We start from the raw sequence: 16,831 nt of genomic DNA, 5'->3' as shown, positions 1-16,831 counted from the left end.
GCTGCGACCATGGGGGAACAAACATATAAATTTGCTAAAATTAACTGAGCTGCACACTTTAAATGGATGAATTTTATGTTGTGTAAATTATACCTCAATAAGGCTGTTTACAAAATTAAGTCTCAGAACCACTTTAAAACCTTAAAGTTAGTGACTGATCATTAAGTGTGTGAAAAGAAGAATCTATAGTGAAATTTCCAAGCAACCGTTACCCAGAGGCACTAGGTAGCTTTCCATGTACTTCGCTGATAGGACTGATTGGAATGAAAGTGAAGGAGTAAAAACAAAGGAAAAGAGAAAAAACAGAAAGATTTCCTAAATTAGCCTAAGTTGGTTAATTTTCTGGCACAACCATGCAATCTTTAGTAGTTCCAACAAAATGCAGATGCGTTTAAAAAAGTCAGATTCCTTTAGAATTTTAGGTCATATCTTATAAGAATGCATGAAGTGCAATAAAACATAGGGAATAAAGAAAAGAGAAAGCAGTCTCCTCTCTTTTTATGATAAGCTCTCTCTTTTTCCCCTTTGATAGTCACTATATCAGTGGTGAAAATATGCTCTAGCTAAACTAAGCACACCGGTAACACTTGATTTAATACAGGAACAGACAATTGGAAATCTGTGTTTCAGCCTAAACTATTTTCCAGTGTTTCTCTCTCATTTCCTTCATTCATTCAGTCGCTATTTATTGGGGTCCACTATGTAGCAATTACTCTACTACAATCCCTATTTTTACAATCCCCATTCTGTTATGTAGTTTGTTTCTTTTCCCCATGATCTCTCCCTTACCTGTTCAGACCAAGGGTGTAAAGTAATGACAAGCTTTGTTTGCCATATTTTGGGCCTTCCCAGGGTTTTTTGAAAGGTGATATAACAGTGATGGTGTTAAGGTTGGTTATAGTACAACGTTTTAGCCCAGGGGTTTCAAGTAGTGAAGTTAGCTTAGGACCCCTTTAGGATTCTGAGGTTGCTATGTCTTATTTAGTATCACATCAGTAGAGAACTTCAGTATTCCAAGGCTATAAAATAGGGTTTGGTATAATTCTTACTTTATTGTTCTACATATATTTTTCATATGTCTCTTCTCTTCAACATCAGTGTAGGGACTATATAGCATGGTATTGTTTAATGCCAGAATGTAGCTTAGACACGTACAGACTCTTTCAAAGCCAGATATTTTATCTTACTCTTAATAGATTCATTAGGCAAAATCATAGGCATCACATTTTCCTTTCGTTTACAGTAAAACAATTTAATAAGGTATTCTGGAAGTGTCTAGAATACAAGCTATGTCAACGAATACAAGTCAAAACTAGTATTAAACAAGAAAAGGGATTCATCAGAAATTGAAAATACAACTCTAATTTGGAAGCAGGTAACTGCAGGCACAATTATTTCCTATCCGTAAAATGATGCTTGCATCGGGTTAAAAACATATTTACTGTGAGGTTAAGATTATTCACACTATCTTTATTATATAGAGTTGGGCAGAACACCAATAGAAGTCAGCCTAAAGTAAGTGCAAAGAGCAGAAGACACGGGCAAATGAAGAAGACATCATATTTCTGTTCGCACTTCAGGGCTCTATGATGAAGAATTACAAATCTATCATCAATAATCTCAATGCTCCACCCCAGATCTCTAACAACGTGTACACTGTTCATCTTATACACAACACATCTGAAATAATTCATTATCTTTTATATTTTAAACCAGTTTTCTACTTGCTATAGACTGAATTGTGTCTCTTCACCTCCTCCCAGCACACCAAATTCATATGTTAAAGCCTGAATCCCTAATATGGCTGTATCAGAAGAAAGGGACTTTACAGAAATAATCAGGGTTACGGGAAGAGACATCAGAGAGCTCACTCTCTTTGCAGTGTGAATTCACAGCACAGGTGACCATCTGCAAGCCGTGAAGAACATCTCACAAGAAACTGAATTGGCTGGTATCTTGATCTTGAACTTTCCAGTTTCCAGAACTGTGAGAAATAAATTTCTGTTGTTTAAGCCACTCAGTCTGTGGTATTTTGTTATGGCAGCCCAAGCTGGCTAAGCTACCATACCAATTTCTGTGTTTCCTTTACTATACATCTTTTCTTAGCAACTCAAGCTTACTACTGTGATGTCCTTTTTATCTTAATTCCTCACTTCTAGGTATCATTAAAATTTCTCTACATCTTATCTCATATTTGCCAGTTTCTCCCCATGGTTCACGGTACTACCCTAACCCAGGCATTTACCACTTAAATGTAGACGATTTCAATAGTCTAATAAGAGTTCTGTTTCTAGAACGAACTAATTAGCTCACACTGGGCCAACGAACCCATAAATAATAACCATAAGCATTGGACAAAATATGTTTTTTTAAAACTGAAAACACGTGAGAATGGAAAAAGCAGGCAGATTTTGAAGAGGAATCTTCGCTCAGAAGAAAAGGAAGATATGGAGTAAGTTTCCCTTTTTATAACTTTTAGCCTGAAGGCAAGCCTCAGGCAGTGCGGCTAAATAAAACTGTAATAGAAAACCTGCAGGCTTTACAGACTACAGAATTTGGGGAATGACATCTCTCGAAAAGGAGTGGAGAATCTCAGAATGAAGAGAATGAAGGGGAACTACAAATTCTGTGTATAAACTGCCCAAATCTCTGCCTGACCCTGTACCACATATGTGCATAACCCTACTAAGGATAAAAAAACTAAACTTAGATTTGAGCTAAAGCCCAGGAGACAAAGTTTTCAGTTTGATTACAACCCATTTTGTTGCTTGTTAACACAAAATAACTAACAATTAACATTCCTGGGTGAATAAGAAAGAATCAAGAGTTTCCACATTGTAACATTTATGATGTCCAATATACAATCCAAAATTATGTAATGTATTTTTTTAAAAAGGACAGAAATGTGTGACCCATTCGCAAAAGTTAAAGCAATTAACAGAGTGTGAGGCTGAGATGATCCAGACGTTGGCAAGGATTTTAAAGCAGCTATTGTGACAATGTTCAGTGACTTAAAAGAAAATATGTTAGACTGATCGAAGTACTAGGAAATTTTAGCTGAGAAATAGAAATTATTAAAAAGAATCCAAAAGAAATTTTAGAAAATTACAAAATTTAAAATGTAAAAAAATGTGCTCGATAGGATTAACAGCAGGATAGAGATTAGAAAAACGTAGTGAACTTGAAAGCAGAACCAGAGAAATAATACAATCAGAAAAATAAGGAGAAAAGAGATTGGGAAAAAATAGGGTAATAGGCCATTTTTTAAAATTCCAAGTTCTCACACTTGATCCCCTTACATAGCCCTAAAACCTTCTCTTCCTTGACCTTCTATCCAGTTTTACATAAACACTGATTTTAGTTAGTGGAGGGGCCAGGTGGAGGTGGCCAATGGCTTCCCAGGCTATTCCTTACTTCAAGACATAGCTCTGGGTCCCAGCACACGAGGCCAGGCTCCCTTGACATAGTAACCATGCACAAGAAGGAGAAGCAACTCAAGTTTTGGGACAATGGCTCCTAGTCTAAGTGAATGACCATAGAAAATTATGCCAACTCAGAGCTGGCTACCTGAGGTCTGGATAGCTTAAGAAAGCTGTCAGCAATGTTATTCAAAAGTAAAATCTCTCTGTAGCTTGCCAGCTCCCAGATTCCTACATAGAGAAGCTCTTATTGGGACTGGGTAACCCTGTGATGGTGATAAAATGGAGGTCCTGGAGGAGTATCCATAAGAAAACTGTCTCCAGAGAAGACAAACAAGATGTACAAAGACCATACAAGAGCTAGAAGAGAAACATAACTCATGGATAGTTGGCTGTTGCTGGCCTCTTATATTTGTCCTGATCACACAGTCAATGTTGTCCTGATTTGAAAAATCCTTGGACTATGACTTCAACTGTTGTCTTTTGAAGCAGTTTATTCTGGAGGACCGCTCACTGGTTGTCTGTGTGTCTTTGCTCCTGTGACTGGAGTTTACAAAGGAGGTGAGCCATCTTTGGGCTTATGTAACCTGGTCTCTGTACCTCATGTATGAGCCATTTGCAGCCCAAATATCCAAGACCCCATTTCTAGAGACTTCCCTGTCTATCAGTGAATTTCGAATAACTTTTCACGTCCCGATACATAGCTGGGATTAGAGAGGACCCAATGTAGAAAATTCACTTCAAATCTGAAAGTCCAATAGGTTAAAGACCAAGTGTGTGAGAAAGCGGAAACTTTATATTCAATACTTGACCGTGCTAGAGGCTTTGCCTTTTGTAATTCTTCATGCAAAACGTACTCTTTTTCCAATTGTTATAGGCATAATAATCTTATGATTTCCTAGTAATGCTTAACCCATACATTAAGTGACATAAGTGATTCAGTCTATTGTACACCCCCAGAAATTCTTATTGGTCTAGTGCCATGCTACTCAAAGGATAGTCCAAAAAAGCATTGGCATTGCTTGGGGGCGTCTTAGAAATGCTGACTGTCAGGCCCCATCCCTGAGCTACTAAATCAGAATCTCCATTTTAACAAGACTCCTGGGGGATTTTTTAAGGTACATTAGAGTTTGACAAGCACGGGTCTAAAGCACTGATAGCTTTCATTTAAAGCCCCTAGGTGACGAATGTACAGTCAGGGTTAAGAAGCTCACTGGCAGAGCATAAAGCCTCTTTACCTCTCTAACACATCTGACACCATTTCCAGCGACTCCATTGTCTCTGCCTCTATCTCACACATTCCAAAAATATTTACTCGAAACAGAATCCTCCGTGCTGTTTCAGGTGTTTGTACATTTGCACTTGCTGTTTGCTTTGCTGTGATGCCCTTGTGCTCTCCTGCCCCATTTTCCTTCAGTGAATTTCTAATCACCTTTCAAAATCCTCCCTTAGTTTTTGTGAAGCTTTCCTCCAGAAGCCGTCTCCAAACTCACTTCCCTGGAAGCCTTCTATGCTATTTCTGTACCCTCTGCACTTCTATTTCTGCATCTTTCTCAATATTGCAGTTATTAGCTTATGTATCTGTCTCGTCTATGAGACTCTGAGTTCCCCCCGGCAAAGACTAAATTGCTCCACCCCACCCCCACCCCACCACTGTCTAAATAATACCAACCTCATGGTGCATATTCAGTAACTTTTACACTGAACAAAAAGGAAAAACAGACTAGAAATCAAGCTACTTTGGATCTCTGTAAAGACTTTATATTAAATGTAACGGGAATGGGCAGGAGTCAGGGACTTATTTATCAGTCATGTCAGCCTAATTTCCCCTGATTCTGCAACTCCTGCTTGGCTGGGTCCACAGACATCCTCCACTGAAAGAAATTCCAGTTCTAGCTGAGTGAGCCAATGTTTCTCACTTCATTTGTCGCTCTGCTCAAACATCAACTAGTCAGAGTCACAGGGCTCCCCTGACACCCCATCTGTCATGGACTCCTCCTGGGCACTAATACATACATGCACATGTACACACCACTTCTCTCCCCCCTCCTTTTTCATTTTGTGCTGTTGGTCTTCACAGCACTTAAACACACTATGTATAATTTTTTTCTTCCCCTTTAGATTGTGAGCTCTGTGAGATGAAAGGCGTGCTGGTTTGCTTTGCTCACTTCTCTATCCTCAGTGCGTACAACATGCCTGGCACAGAGAAAGCACTCAGTAAAAACTTGCATATTGAGTGAATGAATGAATCCTGACTTAGGTAGGACATCTTCAAGTCATTATTCCCTAAGGTGTTTGCTATAATGTTAATAGATGTTACACAAAGAAAGAGTTCTGGGTCAACGTGAAATGGGTTTTCTTGCTGTAGGACTCATCATGGGCTTTACTCATATGTAGACTGGGAGTCTCCCATTAAGGATTGGAATTAGAATATCACACTTCCAAAACACAGAACCCTTAGGTATGGGTGTCTTATAGACCCATGTGTTGGGAGATGGTGGGAGCCTTCATTTTGCTCTGAAAAATCCATGCCGTTGCACTGAGCTGGGATTCAGCATCGAAATGTGCAATTTATCCCTTGTGTTGTCAGTGGTAACGGGGTTTCTCAGTTCAGGTTTTTGACATCCCCTCTCCTTCCCTCACGGTACATACTCATTCACAAGACTTGTTTCTGCTTTTTTCCCATGGCAACAATTGACCTGATGTTGCAGACCTGAGAGGACTAAAGCAGATCCTCTTCTTGCCGGGACCCCGAGCCCTGGGACGGACTCTAGACACTGCTGTTATCTCTACTTCCTGGTGCAAACCCTGCTGCTTCCATTTAGGGCCACACGTTAGAGCTGACATCAGAATTTTGTTAATGTCTCTGGACCCTGTGCCTTGGCGACTGGTCTAATAATAAAACAGCTATGGTTTATGAGCTCCTACTATGTGTCAGGCCCTAAGTATTTTTCACACATTAACTCATTCTATTTATTTCACAGATGAGAAATTGAGATCCATGGAGGTCCTACAACTTGCCCAAGATTATTCATCTGGTAAATAGGAGAACTAGGATTTAAAACTAAACTCTTAATTACTTGCTTATTCGGCTTCTCCAGATTTACCAACCCTGGCCATTAGCAGAGTTGGTGTCTTGTTTTTGTGAAAATTAATAAAGGGAAATCTCTCTGAAATAGAGTTGGGGTTCCAGAAGGAGGCCTCTCACAAAGTACTACTTGATGTCAATTATAGGACGAACTGTGAATTTCAGATCCCAACAGGAGAATCCTCAACAGGAAAGAATCATCAATTATAGGTTCCAACTAGAAAAGATATACATTGCATCTCCTACAAGAAATGGACTATTCCAGCAATTCAGCCAATGAGAAACCATCATCTCCTCAAACTCTCGTTTTACTCCAATGGACTTTCATTCAAAACAACCCCTGTCAATTTTCTCTTTTGTCTCCGTAAAATAATGTTGCTATCATTTATTTGCTGGACTTGCCTATGCTTTTTGCTATAGTTTGCTGTCCCAAATTACAATTATTTGCTGTTCCCAAATAAACCCATTTTTGCTGGTAAAATAACTGACTTTTATTTTTAAGGTCAACGTTATAATACCTCTACATCTCTTACCCCATCTGCCTTATACAGCTGCAATAGAAATGCCATGTTGAGGAGTTGGGTCTCAAGATATTTCATCTCATCAGAATGTCCTACTCAAGGCTAACGGCCCACCCAAGGCTCTTTCATTCTCTAACATGGTCACAAATATTTGCTTCAATGAAGATGAGTCCACAGAAAATGATTCATGCATCTATTCCTTCATGTAATAAAAATCTGTTGATCACCTACTCTGTGCCAGGCCCTGCAAAGGTGACTCAGACTTGTCCCTGACAACCCCTGAGCTTTGGGCCTATAGAAGACACAAATGTATAGGAAGTGAGAACAGTAATCACACATTTCACTGAAACTTGTACTAAGGGACCTGTAACTAGGCTCACGCACTTCATCACGCCTTCTGTTTACTATGTGCTGGATAAGGTGCACACAGAACTGGTGCTCCTCAGTTGTGCTGTGTGTGCGATAGTGCCTATAAACAATACAGCGAGTGCTGGCCTATTGACATTTGCCTTCCTGAGCAAGGCAAGATGGTAAGATCATTCTGTAACATTCCACAGCAGTAGCCAGACCAAGAAGAAAAATCATCCTTAAAATAATTTTTAAATATGCATGAAACCATAACTAATTTATAATTATGCCCAAAGGCAGAAGCAAAACATCTGCACACATCTATTTAAAATTCAAGCAAAGTGTTTATAAAGTAACATTTAGGAAACCTCTACCTGTTTATGTGATTTCATGCCTTATTAGGTAGTAAAAGGGAAGTGAAAAGTTTCAAATAATGTAGATGAAAAACAAAGAATAACATTGCAAAAAACAAAACAAAAAACAAACAAACAAAACAACCCATCTTTCCAAAGGATTACCAATGCAAGTTGAGTATGGTACATTATCATTCTTCCATCAAGAAAGTGCATTTAAGCAATTCAGTAAACAGCACGGTATCACCTATCACCAAAACAAAAACAAAAACAAAAACTGCATTGTGTCACGGCAACCCTGGTGTTTCCTCGGGACACGAAATTCATCCATTGGGACACACACACAGCTCTACGAGAAATTTTTCAAGAGCCAAAGTCAAGTGAACATTTTGCCTCTAGAGCCTTCTTTTTCCTTTTGTCTGCAAGTAATTGGGATGGAAAACACATATTCATTTCAGGGAACATAGGAAAAAGTATCACAAGAATAATGACTGCCATCTTGTATGGCATGGTAACAGCTGCCAGGTACTTTAGTGTTATCTCATTTGGACCTACGTATGCAGGTGAGTGTTCCTATCCCATGTTGTACACGGATGACCTGACAGACAAGTAGAGGAGTCAGGATCCCAATCCAGGTGTGTAAGACCCCAACGCCAGCTCTTGTTCCACCATCCCTTCCTACCTCTGGAAAGCAACTGGCTTCACGAGAGCCCTGTAACCAAACACCATCAGCTTTCTAGTCTATACGTGTGAGTAACTTAAAAACTCCTGGAGTTTAACTCTGTGCTAAAAAAAGAAAAAAATTGCATATTTAGTATGAATTGTATCAAAAGGTCTAAAAAAAACAAAAAACAAAAAACAAAACCGATGCTATTAAAATATTTATCCTGTCCTGTGAAAATATATTCAATTTTTTACTGGATCACACATTCTCAGTTCAATTTTCAAAGCTCCTATTTCGTTTTTGTGTGCCAGGAACTATGCCAAATGCTATGTTTATAATCACAAAAAAGGCATGGTCTTTGCCCTGAGGTGCAAACTAATGAGGGCTGCACACTTTAAAGTCATCAATTTTATTATCTAGTTTTACAAGTAAAGCAAAGATACTACACTGAGAAGACAGGGGTCCTTGCCTGGCCTGGAATATCAATGGAGGAGCTACTGAAAAAGGGATTTTGAGCAAAATCTTCAAGGATGAGCAAGTACGGTCGGTAAAGGATGGGAACACAGCCTGACACAAACACCATGCAAAATACCCTTAATCAACACCTGTCAAATGAATAGTACCCTAGGTAGGAGGTCAGGAGGAAGCGATCATGGTTGGCTGCCATGATTTCAGCTCACATGGCTCGATAGGGGAACCACTGTCTGAGCAAGGACACTGGAAGAGAGAAAATCTTCTGACCCCCACAACCACGGCTCAGGATAAAGGGCTGGAACAGAGGGAAAATATTTAAAATGGGTACCGCTGCTGTGTCATTTTCTGCCCCTGGCCCCATGCCGCTGATTGCGCAGAAGGGGCGCCTGATCCATGATGGGCCCATTAGTTCCCCTCCCCAGATACTGAACTAAGCAACACTGAAAGACTGAGTCAGTTGGCTGGAACGACCTGAGCTGTTTTCAGGGAGAATTTCCTTTGGAGTCAGTGTTATGACAAGGGAGGCATATGCCAGTCAGTCTGAGGAATGCAGAGCAGCCCTGAGGAGTAGGACACATCCATCCTCAGAGGGAGAAGCAAGGGAATGAGGCCGATGAAGGACGCAGAGCAGACTGATGTGGCTGTCACATGACTCCACGAGAGGAAGGACAGCTCCACCCCTAGCTTTCCAGCACCAGTTCTTCCAGGTTTTGCCCTTGGATGTTATGAAACGCTTTTCTTACAATAAATTCCCCTTAAATTAGAGTGGACTTGTGGTTCCTACACCCGAACATATATGAGGCAGGGAACATGAGTTCATTCCTGGGCATGTTTAATGCTGAAATGCTTGTGGGAGGAGATGGGTGGTAGGCGGTCAAATAGATTAGGGGAGACTTTATGATTAAAGAGAAAGATATGGCAGCATTGGCTCTGGCTTCCCAACCCTCAAATTTCTCTCTGTTTCTAAGCCAGTCCCATTTTTGTCTCCCTCTTGCCAGGTGCTATGAAGAGTGAGAAATACTATGAAACACAGGGCTGCGCCTTTAACGAGCCAGGTGGAAAATCCGGACTAAGAATCCTGCCCTGTCAGAATCTCAGGACAATGATAAGGATGGAATACCAATCAGAGAGCTTAGCAAAGAGAAAGATCCTACATGAATAGAACCTTTCACCCTCACCTCCCACTGGCAGCAAGTAGGGAGAGGAAAAAAGGCCTAAGGAAAGAGGAAATACTACCTGGAGCAGTGCTGTATAGATGGTGGTACACTGGGTGCGTTCTGTTTGCTTCATTTAAGCTGCAGTCGGCAGGTGTTACCTATTGTTAATGCTCACAAGAGCCCCATGAGGAAAGTATCATTGCTATTATTCCCATTTTTCAGATGAGAATGCTGATTCACAGTGGTACTAAAGCCAGACCACTGGGACTCATCATCATTCATCCTGTGTCTAGCCACACCTGAACACTTACACAGAAGGGACTGGCTACTTTTGGAAGCTTTGTGGTGGAAGGGACAGTTGAGAACTCATGATTTACTCCATGCACCTGTAACCACACTAAAGGAAAGTAACTCAGAGTCTCTAAGCACCCATGAGCAGAAAGGAGGGGCATGAAGCCACCAGAAAGTGTATTTACACTTTCTGAACCAAAGTTCAGACCAGAGAGACCACCGGGAATGATCTCTCCTAGGGCATTCATTGCCTTCCACCTTTTGGTTCCCCATCCCAAACAGGAGCCAATAGCATGGAGGAAGATGGGCCCTAAAACTGGGAGAGCTTAAGGACCTGGGGCCCTTGTGACCAGGGGTGGGAGTGCAAGGTTGAAGGTGCTAGAGAGGAAAGGGAACAGAGAAAACAGCCCAGAGCTGAAGCCTGTTTTGCAAGAACTCCTGATCAAAGATACAGCTATTCCCTAAACTTGTGGGGTGCTGGAGCCTGGTGGTAGGGGTCTGAGGCAGATGTCCTTAGTCCGTTGAGCTCCTACCCTGATGGTGGTGGATCCTCTGTCGAGGTGAGAATGACTCGGTAAAAATGAGGCCCCTTGATCTCATTAAGTCTCAGTTTTACTCATTTCCGAAAAAGAGAGAATAATGCCCGCCTTCAGGACTGCTGTGTGGACTAAATGAGAGAAGAATGCAAAGGGTTTGTGAAAACCCAAAGAATTATACCCTGGCTTACCTGGTACCTGATTATTCTCCTGGCATCTCTCCTTTCAATGGCAGTACATTTAAGGAAAAGCCTTTGCTCAGCAATGGCTGAAAACAATATGTAGCTTGAGTGATATGTGAACCACGCAGGCAGGAGGCCGGGAAATGCTGAATAGGCTGCCTGCCACATCTTACCTATAATCGCCCTTAGGACTGTCGGAACACCACATTCCTGGGGCTAGATCTGTAGGTCTCTAGTTTTCCTTTGTTCCAATGTAGTCCATATTGAAATATTACACAATTTAAATCCAGTGTAGGAAAACAGTAGTCCCCCTTATCTGCAGAGGATACATTCCAAGACCCCCAGTGGGTGTCTGAAACCACGGATGGTATCGAAAAACCACATATATACATACATATATATATATCCATATAACCATATATATATAAAACCATATATATATATATATATTAAACTGTATCAAACCATATATAAACAATATATATATTGTTTTTTCCTATATAATATCTATGATAAAGTTAAATTTATAAATGAGGCACAGTAATAGGTTACCAACAATAATAGTAAAATAAAACAATTACAACAATAAAATAAGGGTTCCTTGAACGCAAGCATTGCAATACTGTGACAATTGATCTCATAACTGAGACGGCTATTAAATCACTAAGGGACAGGTAGACCACATGGATACACTGGACAAAAGGACGATTCGCGTCTCAGGCAGGATGGAGCAGGATGGCGTAGATTTCACCATGCTACTCAGAACAGTGTGCAATTTAAAACTTACTAATTAATTGTTTATTTCTGGAATGTTTCATTTTATATTTTTGGACTGCAGTTGAGAGAAGGTAACTGAAACCATAGAAAGCAAAACTGGACAAGGGGGGGACTACTATATAAGGAAATGTTTATCCAAGCAATGCCTCCATCAGGAATAATCAAGTTAAAGCAACAATTACAAAATTCAGAACAAAAACAAAGACTCCACAAAAAGCATATTTTATAGGACATTTTCACTGAGTGAATTCTATCTTTGTGGCTATTGGCAATCACTCTGGACAGATTACGAAAGAGAAATCTGTCTTTTTCCTTAATAGTAGGTACTTGATGCATAACGTAATGTTAAAACTTCACTTTTCCAACACAAGGGTCAGAAAATGTAACCTTCATCTTTTACCAAACATCTTTATCACTTGATAAAAAAAATCTCCTTCTAGAAAAACAAAAAGTTTCCACTTAGAAATACATGTAAACACATGAAATCCCATAAAAAAAGAGATAAATATTATCCCTTACCTTTAAAGTGTCTAGAAGTTGGCAACTCACCTCTGTTTCAGTACTCTTTGGTCAATTAGTCCATTATCAAGGTTTTCAGTTGGATAGAAAGATGCAGTCGGCTCCCCACAGTTGGCTGTACTGGAAGACTGTTCATCCCTGTCACCAAGAAAGAAGAGGTGGGTCAGGGGCTATTCAATAGGAGCACCTTTGATCTCACAGCGGCTCTGAGGGTAGGGGTCAACCCACAGGAAACATATGATCTGTGTCTACGTCCAAGACCCACATTAGTCATGACTAAGAGAATTGAAAGAAAGACCCTCTGGGGTCATCTCACTCAGTGGTTCATAAACACAGTCTACATGAGATACGCTGATGCCAGTTCACAATGTGATTTCCACCAACCAGTCATATTTCTAAATGGTGTTAAAATAATCCTTTCCTTTATGAAATGATGGTAATAATAGAATGTACCTTTATTGGTTAATAGTCTTATTGGACTGAAAAGAAATTAACTCTATAACAGCTCCCTTTCCACTCCCTGCCATTTGGGGGAACCTTTTATTATCTGTGAAAAACCTCATGATATTAGAATCACACTCCATTTTCTAAGTAATACAGCTAAAGCCCAGAAGAGAAAGCATCTCGCTCACCACCACAAGCTACACAGAAGCAGTGCCAGGAGTTGACCTCAGTTTTTCAACTTCCTGTTCAGTGATTTTTCTACCAGCTGCAAAAGGAACAACAACCAAAAGCAATGGCAACTATTCCTACCTATTATATATTCCTATCATTTGCCTAAGTCTGAATATCCTGTCCAGATGAGGTCTGCAAACCCTTTTCAAAATAACATACCAGGCAACCACTAGCCATTAAATGAAATATGCACTCAAGTTGAAACCAATCTGCAATCTTTGATCTAGAATGACATTATAGACTCTTTAGAAGGAGTCTTAAGCATTCTTTATTCTACCTGCTTTGATTTACAGTTGAAACTCAGAAAAGTCAAGCAACTCTCCAAGGTTATTAGATGGGTAGCTAATATCAGACCAGGGGTTTGAGATCAAGTGTTTTGATACCTAACTTCAGGGTTCTTTCTACTACACCATGTTTCCTATCTTTAGTAAGCACTTTCTGAGTTTAATTAAACAGCATATTCCCGTGCCTCTTTCTGTTATCATGATTCCCACATGACAATATACTTGTCAAGTGACAACATATTTGACAATAAGCAAATATAACCAATAAGCCCACCTGTAATTGTGGTTTTATATCAGAACAATCCTTAAAATGAGTCAGCTACTTACTGGGTTGAGTGAAAAACTCTCCCTCATAAATTGCTGGACAACCATTGCTCCAAGTCTTGGCTACATTTGAAAAGAGCTTTCTTAATCAGGTTAACGAAGCTTAATATTTAATAAGAGACTATTTTGGTCTGGGAGAAGGAGAAGAGATTTTGTTAAAGATTGTGATACTCCTAACATTAGTGTGAATTAACATGGCGTTAGGTACTGTATTACTTTTCACAAACTACAGATGAAGCAGCAGGAATGTCAACATTTAACATAATCAATCCACGTCAGTGGTAGAACCAGGAACGCAGCCGATTTCTTGGCAGTCCAGCTAGTTCTCTTGTACTAGAGAACATTATAAACTGCTTTGCAGTGACAACAAGGCTGTCTCTTTTCTTCTAAGTTGTGCTTAGGGCCATATCAAGATTCTACTCAACTGAAGATAACTTCAGCTCAAAAGTCCGATTCATCCAAGACTTTTGGGAAGTTACTTTGAGCTTTGTTGAGGTTCATATCCTCCCTTGGCTGGAAAGGAGTAAAAGCATGCAATGGGAACTTCACCAATAGTCACATATTGAAGAGTGTGCTTTTGTATATGTATGTCAGAACACTGTTTAGGAGAAATCCTTCAAACAAATCGGATGTATAATCTCCAGACTAACCATGAACCATCCCTTCAAGTCTACCTGCCCCTTCCAAGTCCCATACATCCAAATATTCTAGAAATCAAATTACTTAAGCCAGGTTTCTCTAATATTATGTTCTTTATCAGAGAGCAAGACAGAGATATATATATTATTAGAGACGTCATCTGGAAAAAAAATACATAGAATAGATTTCATCAAACCTCACAATCTTATTTTTAAAATTAATGGACAATTATTCTGCAGTAATTATTTAACCTTAGAAAAATTGCAAAAGTCTAGAATATGGAATAACCAAATCAGAATGCCTGGACTGATCCTGGGGCATAGATATGTAAAGTGAATATTGAAATTTTATAATTCCTGTTATCATTGCAAATGTCAGTGGTGAAAAACAAACAAATGAAAACATCCCTAAACCTCAAAGCGACCACAAATTTTCTACATGACTTTCGTGGGATTCTATCATAGCATTCAGAATTCTGAGAATACTCTTGAGAAATTAGAAAACCCATTGCATCAAGAGTCTTTAGCAAATGATACTGTGAAGACCTGCAGCAAATTATAATATGAAGGCCTCTAGAGGAGAATACAAATTAGTTACTATAAGGAATTCTTGGCAAATAAACACATACATAAATAAAATAAGAGTTTAGGGAAAAGCAAAAGAGCAGCAAAAAATGCCTTTCCCAAATCCTGATTTTTAAGACCTAAACTGAAGGAATCCATTCCTACTCAGGTTGTATGTACATTTCAACTGCTTGTTACAGAAGTTTCTACATAGGAACTCCGGGCTTATAGGACTACCCTAACAATTGGAGTCACTGTTTACAAAGCGGTCCATTAAAAATACGTATTGCAATTCATAAATCTTTGCAAGAAGTGTTCCTTAGGCAGATGTTAGAAATACTGTACACACAGTCTAGCTGATAATTGTCACAGTTTTCAAATGCTGTGGTATAGCCATGATCGGGAAAGCACAGCAACACAGGTAAGGCACTCGTGAAACGACTTACTCTGGGGCTGCTGCTGCTTGCATGAGCAGAGCTGGTTCTTGAGGGCTTCCAGGAGACTTCAGTCCTTGACTCTTCTGCTTATATTTTTTAATTAAATCCATCAGAACTGCCTGGTGCCCAATTTTTTTCACCAATTGCTGAACCATCCGATCATTAAGTGCTAGAAGGGCGGCCCCACTTACTTCTTCCTCTGGGAAAATGAAAGAAAAAAGAGTCTCTACGTGCCTGTCTGGCTAAAGCATTGTAAAACACAGCCCTCTGAGCAAGAAAAAAACATTTCTGGTGTTACAAGGACCATCTAAACTTATCCTCTGATGTTATATAATTATTTGTATTTTTGACAAAGGTAGAACACTGATATTGCCTAGTTCCAAATCAATATCTGCTCCAAAGAAAAAAAGTAGAATATGGAGTCACAATAAAATCTTATTACTTCCACATTACTTCCATCTCCCCCCTCTTCAGATTCTTTCTTATTGGCATCATTTTTTATACGGAAAAAAATCTTCTCAAGAAATTATTCTTAACAACACCTCCCAGGCAATACTCACTACTTGGAAATCCAGCACTGCACAAGACACATGCTTCATTATTTAAGGACAAAAGTAGTATCAAATGATAAGAAATATGTATTTTAAGTAACTCTTAAGACTTTATTTTATTTGAGTTCTTTTTGAAATATATTCTCCTGTGTATACTAGGCCAAATGCAGACTCTGCCAGTCGGTCAAGAAATGCAAGTTCCCCACTGCAGCAGCTCCATATCCACACTCACAGGCATCAGGCACCAAAAGCAATTGTCAATAACAAAGGACACTCAATAACTAGGCAGCTCAATTAACATTTTAAAAAGTATAAACAACTCACCTTGAAACCTATGAACTAGTTCTCCTAAGTTTTTCTCCACCAACCAACTGCAGACCTCATCAACTGACCAAGCTTCCATTGCTGTATCCTGTAAAAAAATACACCTGTAGAAGAGAAAGATTCTTCAGTTTTCTTTCTGATTTTTGTTTTATTTTATTTTATATTTTTACCAGTCAGTTCTTTCATCTCATCTCCTTCCTTTTGCAAATTCTTTTAGACTCTCAATACTAAGCTTCTTTAAAATTACTATTTTGTGAATACACCTCTAAAAGTTGCTAGAACAAATACTCTCTTTAAAAATGAGACCGACTTGAACCTATTTCCTAGTCTCATTTCTCAAATTTTTCCACCTTCCCCTACTTTTTTGTCCACAGGCATCCCTTAGCTTTACTAACAGACAGCCAGAGATGTACAGTGGTACCCAATCCTGTACCATTAACACCCAGGTTTCTTCACAAAGAAAAGAAAGGTGTGAAATTCACCACTACTAGGCTCATCAGGAAGTGGTTGACATTTACAAAAGGGGTAGGGCAGGGGAGGAAGGGAGGAAGCAGCAGATAAAAGCCTGACAGAGACACTTAGTAAACCAAGACTGGTTAACCCCTTGCTGCTGCTCAGCCAAGAGACAGAGCTGGTTGCTGCTTCTGATTACTTTGGGTTAGCAAGAGGAGGAAGCAGGAGCCAGATTTCTCAAATGTCTCTGAA

At 39.6% G+C, this 16,831-nt stretch overlaps 1 protein-coding gene across 1 annotated transcript in view; it reads right to left on the bottom strand.

The window, feature by feature from the left end:
• Nucleotides 1-16,566, bottom strand: part of SAMD3 (sterile alpha motif domain containing 3) — a 39,816-nt gene extending 23,250 nt beyond the window's left edge. Inside the window, exons 1-3 of the mRNA XM_019729461.3 lie at nt 16,127-16,566; nt 15,261-15,450; nt 12,360-12,467 (exon numbers count right to left, since the gene is read on the bottom strand). Of these exons, the coding sequence (XP_019585020.3) occupies nt 12,360-12,467; nt 15,261-15,450; nt 16,127-16,205 (377 nt within the window). The 5' untranslated portion in view covers nt 16,206-16,566. The remainder of the gene's footprint in view (nt 1-12,359; nt 12,468-15,260; nt 15,451-16,126) is intronic.
• Between the last annotated feature and the right edge of the window lie 265 nt (nt 16,567-16,831).

Source organism: Rhinolophus sinicus, chromosome 2 (assembly GCF_057876585.1).
Source record: "Rhinolophus sinicus isolate RSI-liver-muscle chromosome 2, RSI-T2T, whole genome shotgun sequence".
NCBI classification, from domain to species: domain Eukaryota; kingdom Metazoa; phylum Chordata; class Mammalia; order Chiroptera; family Rhinolophidae; genus Rhinolophus; species Rhinolophus sinicus.
This window is presented reverse-complemented; position numbering and strand designations above follow the sequence as displayed.